At 29.9% G+C, this 7,435-nt stretch overlaps 2 protein-coding genes across 2 annotated transcripts in view; both read left to right on the forward strand.

Annotated features, from left to right (window-relative positions):
* The window catches only part of LOC105430577 (ras-related protein Rap-2a), a 30,359-nt gene extending 26,195 nt beyond the window's left edge, over positions 1-4,164 (forward strand). The window contains exon 4 of the mRNA XM_011644197.3: positions 466-4,164. Within this exon, the coding sequence (XP_011642499.2) occupies positions 466-771 (306 nt within the window). The 3' untranslated portion in view covers positions 772-4,164. The remainder of the gene's footprint in view (positions 1-465) is intronic.
* A 558-nt stretch (positions 4,165-4,722) lies between these two features.
* On the forward strand, positions 4,723-7,201 carry LOC105430576 (uncharacterized). The gene is made up of 5 exons (XM_011644195.3): positions 4,723-5,094; positions 5,217-5,374; positions 5,460-6,118; positions 6,191-6,296; positions 6,355-7,201. Exons 1-5 carry the CDS (start codon positions 4,805-4,807, stop codon positions 6,483-6,485), a joined length of 1,344 nt encoding a protein of 447 aa, XP_011642497.2. The 5' UTR covers positions 4,723-4,804; the 3' UTR covers positions 6,486-7,201.
* Positions 7,202-7,435: the final 234 nt, after the last annotated feature.

A 7,435-nucleotide genomic window follows, 5' to 3' on the forward strand; every position in this document is an offset into this window, starting at 1 on the left:
ATTTTACTCTTGAAATTGGAAGAAAAATCTTTTATAATGTCGGAAAAAAATGGGATTTATCGCGTCACGTTGCTCTGGAGATTTATGTCCTCGATATCTAAACTCCATTAAAACTCGATAAGGGCTGAACCTTTTTTTTCTTCTATCTCTGTATAATCGCAGATTCGAGATTAAGAGACAGGAAAATTTCTATAGATAGGAATATTCCTAAATTCAATAATCGTCATGCCCGAGTGTTTTGAATTCAAAAACTCGATCGCGTGAAAAATCGCGTGAGAATCTCGAACTTTACGCGACTTTATTTAATTCTAAATTTCCAAATATTAAAAATTAAATGTCAAATTAAAATCGCGCATGTATACGACGGGAGGAAATTTGAACGGCCGAAAAATGTGGATTAACTGCGCGTTGTTCACGTTGTTTGACTTGATTTGAGTATCCAACAATAAAAATGGGGGATTGTAGGTGGAGACCGAGAGCACGAGGGAGCTTGTAACCATGAAGTGGGAGAACGGCTTTGTGGAAGTATCCGCGAAGGAAAACCTAAACATTTCTCAAGTATTTAAGGAGCTTCTCATCCAAGCCAAGCTGAAGTACAATCTGAGTCCGGCGCTGCAACGTCGCCGTCGGCAATCCCTGCCGCCTCCTCAGCATTTGAACTCGCGCAGCAGCAGCAGCAGCACCCACGTGCCGTCCCCAGCTCAGTTGCAACATCTGCAACAGATCCGCGAGCGTTCCGACTCGAAAAGAAATTCTTGCATCCTGTCGTAAGGCGAGAACTCCTCCCTCCCGGCGTTGCCCCGCGAGAAATCTTCCCTGATAATTCCACCGATACCGGCCGATGCGTCCAGTCCCGCAAAATTATCCAATTGTTACATACAGCAGGCGATTGATTGAGATCCGAATTCATTTGCTACGGACTACGGATATGATATAGACTATGAATATCGATTAATGATAAACGAATGATAATCGCGGAAGTTGGACGGAAATCCTCGTGTGAATCCGCGAAAAATGTTGCGACAATTCGGTATTCGTCCATAAAGTATGAATTATAAAATTATAATTTAATAAGCGAGACCACGAGAATATACAGTATTTCAGAAAGGTTTCACTCTCTCTCTCTCTTTCTCTCTTTGGTGTCATCGCTTTCATGTATCAAATATAATGGACCTTCTATACGAGCAATTAAAAAGTTACTCAAAAAATACAGACTTTGTATTATATTATATAAAAATATGGATATTATTGAAGCGATTTAAAAGAATAGATATCGTTGAATTAAAAATTAGGCAAGAATCGTTGAAATGCCAAATCTATTATAATATCATATCTATAATTTCATATCTTCTAATTAAAAAGGTCTTAAATTTGTGATATTTAAACTTTCTGGAATTAAATTCCTAAATCCTTTCATTTTTCATTTGTACAAGAGATATTGTACAAGACATATTGCAAAACTCTCTCTCTCTCTCTCTCTCTCTTTTTCTATGTCTAAAAACGCTAGAATTTTGTCCTAACAAAATATTATTTAGGAAAATAATATTTTAAATATCTGGATATAAATATTACATACAAATATATTCAGGGTTTTTTACTTGTTTTCTATAAATATTTTTGTCAATTCGATAGAAACAACATGTATGTAAGTCGTTGTCCTGACAAAATAAGCCAATTAAAATTAAACAGCAATGTAAGTAATAAGAAAAATACCAGTCTCTTTAAACTTCGTAATCGCTTCTTTCAATCTTGTGATAACTGTCTGTTCGGATAGTGAGGACAATTTCAAAGTGTGTCAATTTTTATTACGGTGTTACATACACGAGAAGAAGACCGCTATTTGGTTCATCAAGTATAAAGAATATTTTATAAAAATAGATAGATATGTAGATTCTATTAGTAACTTCTTGTAACTTCTCTTTACTTGTCGCGAGACTGATCTGATAATGTCGACAGCAGATCGATTAAAGGGAGATCGGTTAGAAAGATGCAAAATCAAAATGATCTTCGTATTGACGTAAGGTGAAGAACTAGAATTTATGAAGCTTTTCGGAAGAGGGTGCTAAACAAGTATATAGAACTCTAAGTAATATGGGAGTTGTTTTGTTACTACGCTATTTGCATTTTAAGGATATATTGTCAAAACTTGATAATAAATATGACATCAAAGCGATCTTTCTTCCACATTGTCTTTTGACTGCGATTGGAACAATGATCTAGGTAAAAATGAACCAACAAGTCGCAACAAGTTGCTCGTCTACCGGGTTTATATAAAGATAATAATAATTCCGAATTAATATCGTATTATGTAGTTTTATTATTACAGATATATCGTGTTTCAGGGTTACTTCACACTGCCCGGCCTTTTATTATCGTGAATTACACAAAAATTCAAGAAGATTACGCTATATGAGACCCTATCAAAATATAGTTATACGTATACAATAAGAATTGGTTCTTCTTATAATATGTGTACGAATATATATTTTGTTAAAATTTATTACAGATGTACACATTATCCGTGCCGAACGCGTCTATTTACTTGCAATATCAGGAGAACGATAACAATAAAGGAAGAGGGAATGAGAGAAAAAAAATGTCGCAGTATTACGCACGATCACCTAGATATATAAAACTTTGCGTATTTATACGTGATGTGAATCAAGTTCTTCTATATAACGACTAAAGACAAAGTATTCTTTCTCTAGTAAGACATTAGATGTTCCGAATATTTTTAGGCTCAGCATGCTAAATATAAATACGAAATAACTGCAAAAGTCTGTACCTCGAATTCACGTATCGAATCTGTATCATATTTCATGTGTCGGTAATAATTATAATAGCAGGACATTTTTTTCGTCAACTTCCTAGTTTATATTACGAAAAAAAGATTTAATGTAAATATTGTCCAAATTGTATATTTTATTTTCGAGCTAGAGCATTGTAGAACAAAGATTTTTTTTTTTAAATATGTACTCGACAAATGCAAAAAAAATATATATATATATACCTTATAAATTAAACAAGTCGGTTATTTTAAATTGGATGTGTGGAAATTATCACTAATCTGCTAGACAGTTGCTGAAGCTAATATTTATACAATATATTTTCAAGTTTCATGGCTACTAAAGCCATACAAGATACGGTTGTGCTTGTTAGTGCACATTTAGATACATTTAGTACAAATTTGTACTGATTTCTTTTTTTAATCTTACAATTTTTTAATGTGCAATTGAGACACGCTAAATTACTTTTAAGAATTTATTATAAATTTCTATTATATAATTGATGTCTATTGTAAATAGAGAGATTTTATTATGTAATTTCTTTGTCAAAAGTTAACAAATAATGAGAGAATTAATGGCTAAATATGAGGTTGCATTTTTTTGGAAAATAAATATGTTTATTATTATTACGTAAAATTGAAATTTTATTATTATCTAACATTGTTGCCACACATTTTTATTAGGATGAGATAATAAAAGATACCCATACTTAGATATTTATATCGCAAAGACCACATTGTATCTTGTATTAAACATATTAAATATCTGTAAATATAAATTGTGATATATCTTTCTTTAAATTTATATTTTTTAATTTAATTTTATATGATTTTATACCATTATAAAATACTTTTCTATAATATTTTCTATAATATTTTCTTTCGTAATTGAAAATGTTAAAAATCAATTATAAATTTCAGTTAATCTGTTTAGAGTTATGTGGAAAATTATAATTGAGGATTCATTTGGAGAAAATGTAAATATATACATTTCATTTTATTTCGACACTGTACATTTCCCTTCACATGGGAAAGTTCATTGTTGATATTATATATACTATCTTGATAATTAAATATGAAACACATGATGTTATGTAATGTGTGAATGTTACAAATATTCTTATAAATAATCTGCGCAATTCTCCTACGAACGCGCGATGTAGAACAAGACAAGAATATAAATTAGAAACGTGACGATATAACGTCTAAATGAACTGCGAATAAAGCTGATTTATTTTATAAGTATAGTAATACGACTACAGAGCCTTTCCCTCCGTCTCTAAAGAATACATATGGTAACAGAGTTATAGATAGCTAGTATTTGACTTTGTATCATTAGATTATTGCAAATAAATAAATAAATAAAATGTGCAGTATTATCATAAGGGATCATATCAAATTATCCGTTTTTTTATTTTACATTAAAAAGTAACTTTTTATATTTTATCGAAGAACAAATTTAAAAAAATTAATACAAATCATAGAAGACATGTTCATTTCATTACGTCAACCATTATTTATAGGGATTTCTGTCATAATAATAATAATAATAATAATAATAATAAAGCTCATTTATATTTTTATTATTTGCATAACGCATTTATCACCTGTGTTCAATCGAAATTGTAAGAGAGAATAAGGGCGACATCTCACGAGAACTAATTTAATTTCTTTAAAAGGCCCCAAAATACTACTGTTGCAAGTTTCGAAAAAGTTAACAAGAAAGATATATATTACACCATATATTTATTTTGATCTTTAATAATATCTTTTTACATGAAATAACTCTAATCGAAAAATAATTTCGAGAAGAAAAGAAAAAAAAAAGAAAATTATCTTAAACGATCTTTCTTCGTAGATCTAAATTGTTATTCCAGATGGCGATACACTATTCAGTTTATCGTTCGCAGTTACCTTCACTCGATTCAAGCGATTTTGAATATAGGATGCGGCGCTCGAGTCGGCCATCAATCGCGAAGCAAAAATTTGTAAACGATTGACGATCGCGTGGTCATATTCATGTCGATTATGAATCTCGAGCAACGTTCCGTGATGACAACTGCGGAAGAAGTCACAATGAAGTATCCACATTTCCGATTAAAGATCGATCTGTCCAAATTCTTTCACGATGCGCGTCGATTTTGCTGGATCTTCATCGACGGGATGAAGATTCAACATATCATTCATATACAACAACACATCAGTAGAATGTTCAACATCAGGGAACCATTCCATTTATTGCTAAACGATATTGAATATCTACCGCCAACAGAGGATGTGCGTATACTCAAGGAGAATGAGACGATTCTGTTAGTATGATTATTGACATGTTTTGCAATGTGAAATTTTATTACATTTTGATATGCTTTGTAAACGTAGTAGTTGTTTTGTTAATTTCATTAATTATATGTTAATTATCACTGATCTGCAGGGTTGTTCCTGGTTCAGGTATAAATAATGAGATTATCGTGGAAACGAGCAACAATTCTGTGTATGATAAACAGTCCCAAATAGCAAATGTTAACACAGCAATGGTTGTACAGAATGTATCTAATGATACTTTGAATAATATGCAACCAACATCAATAAGTTAGTTGATTTTATGTGCTGAAATATAAAAATGAAGCAAAATGAGATATTTATTTTTTAATCACTGATATTTTTTTAATTTTAGACAATGCGACAAAAGATATGACATTTTATAGTGTTATTAATGATACAATGATTGATCATAGTAAAGGAGATACAGATTCTAAAACTACGGATAATAATAATTCATTCGAGGATTGTAATATAATGGATTCTATTGTATCCGTTGCAAAAAGAAAACGGACACGAAAACGGAAACCAAAAAATCGATCTCAGTTTGTCGCATCACTTCTTAATGGTATAAATGAAGAATACAAACAAAATGAACCAACATCAAAAAAGCCAAAGATAATAGATTCTTATATTATCCCTTCTGACAAACATATACGATTTGATACAGAAGATGAAAATCATATTGCTAAACAAATAGTACAAGAAGTGTCGAGAAATGAATCTTACTTGAGCAAAGCTTCGTCTTCCAAAGATCTTTCTGCGTTGTTATCATTAGGGCATAGTTCAACGCCACTTACATTTATAAAGAAGTTAAAAAACGGAGTTCGAGCAGAAGGCATATCAAATGATGAGACAAACCAAAATTTAAATAAAATTACAGAAAATAGCGAAAAAGATTCATGCAGCAAAGAAATTAATAAAAAAGTACAAAATAAGAATTTTCGTATGGACTTGGAAAAGATTCCTGTTATGACCAGAAAACCACAATTTAATGATATTATTTCCTTTAGAGTATATATTATATATTATAACTATAAAATTAACTATATCTTCTTTTAATTAAATTTAAGTATTAAATTTTAGACTTTAAAGATGGGTACAGATTACACGCCTCAAGTATCCAATACTATTATCAGTGAAGTAATAGGTTTTTGCCCAAAGTCTACAAATTATACTCTGAGGATAATCGGTAGGTAACATTGTATGCATTTTTAACTATATTATAAATAACTCTGTATTATTTACAGATGGCAGGGAAGAAATCCAAGTACCATTCGGAAAATTCTCACTCTCAGAAGACGAGTTTGAAAATCATCCTGATGGAGATACATTTATACTGAATTATACACAGATGATAGAACCACGACTAATTTCGTAATTTTTTTTTTTTTTTGCTTTACATACTTGTTCCTATATTTTAACTTTATTTGATTCAAAGCAAATATATATGCAAATATGCATGTGCTTTCTGTTTAAATAATTTATATATTCTTATATTTGAACAAAGAAGTTCTATTTGAAATATGTTTTTAAGGTAATTATATCATTTTAATGCATTGCTTTTTTCCAGATTTTTAATAATTTTGACGTTTATATTGCTATGTAATTTAATTTTATAATTAACACTGAATTTATAATACAAAACATATTTGGACAAGCTAGATTTATGTATAAATTTAATATTATCTACATTCAAATGAAATAGTGGTCAATTTTTTTTTATTTTATTATCTTTCATATGTGCTTTAGGGAAAAAGATCGAAATGCTAAATGAATATTATTGCATAAAATGTAGATAGTATTTATATATAAGAGCTTTCAGTTATTTTAGCATTGCAAATAATTTACAAAGAAATCTTATTCGAATTGTTATTTTTGTGTATTATAAGGTTGTCCGATACATCCGATACATCTATTTTTATTTAATTACAAAACTTATAAATTTTCTTTGTAATTATTATGTAATTATTATTAATGTTAAATTTCCGATTATTCAATACATTTTTCAGATGTAAAGTATAATAACTTTAAGTTAATAATAAGGTTTGAAAAATGTAATTTTAAGTGGCAATATAGATTAATTATGCATGAATACTTGCGAAGATTGTTACGTTTATTTAATTATAACTATAAAATTAAATTATTATTATGATCATTCCATTTTCCTCTTTTCCGATCCAGCATCCAATGATTTACAAATTTGAAAATCGAACGTGTGTTCACTCGCAACAATGTGATCGCAATGCGATTGTCACACACACGTGTAGCTCGAAGATATATGTATGAATGTCAATTATTCATTATTACGTGTATGCATAAAACAGTGGC

Source organism: Pogonomyrmex barbatus, unplaced genomic scaffold, assembly GCF_055798465.1.
Source record: "Pogonomyrmex barbatus isolate J1 unplaced genomic scaffold, ASM5579846v1 scaffold8, whole genome shotgun sequence".
NCBI classification, from domain to species: domain Eukaryota; kingdom Metazoa; phylum Arthropoda; class Insecta; order Hymenoptera; family Formicidae; genus Pogonomyrmex; species Pogonomyrmex barbatus.

Bases quoted from the DNA above. Each gene is read 5' to 3' on its own strand.
- LOC105430576 (XM_011644195.3), top strand. From the start codon at position 4,805: ATGTCGATTATGAATCTCGAGCAACGTTCCGTGATGACAACTGCGGAA. The intron at 5,095-5,216 runs GTTAGTATGATT...ACTGATCTGCAG, and splicing joins AAGGAGAATGAGACGATTCT to GGTTGTTCCTGGTTCAGGTA. The intron at 6,119-6,190 runs GTATATATTATA...ATTAAATTTTAG, and splicing joins ATGATATTATTTCCTTTAGA to ACTTTAAAGATGGGTACAGA.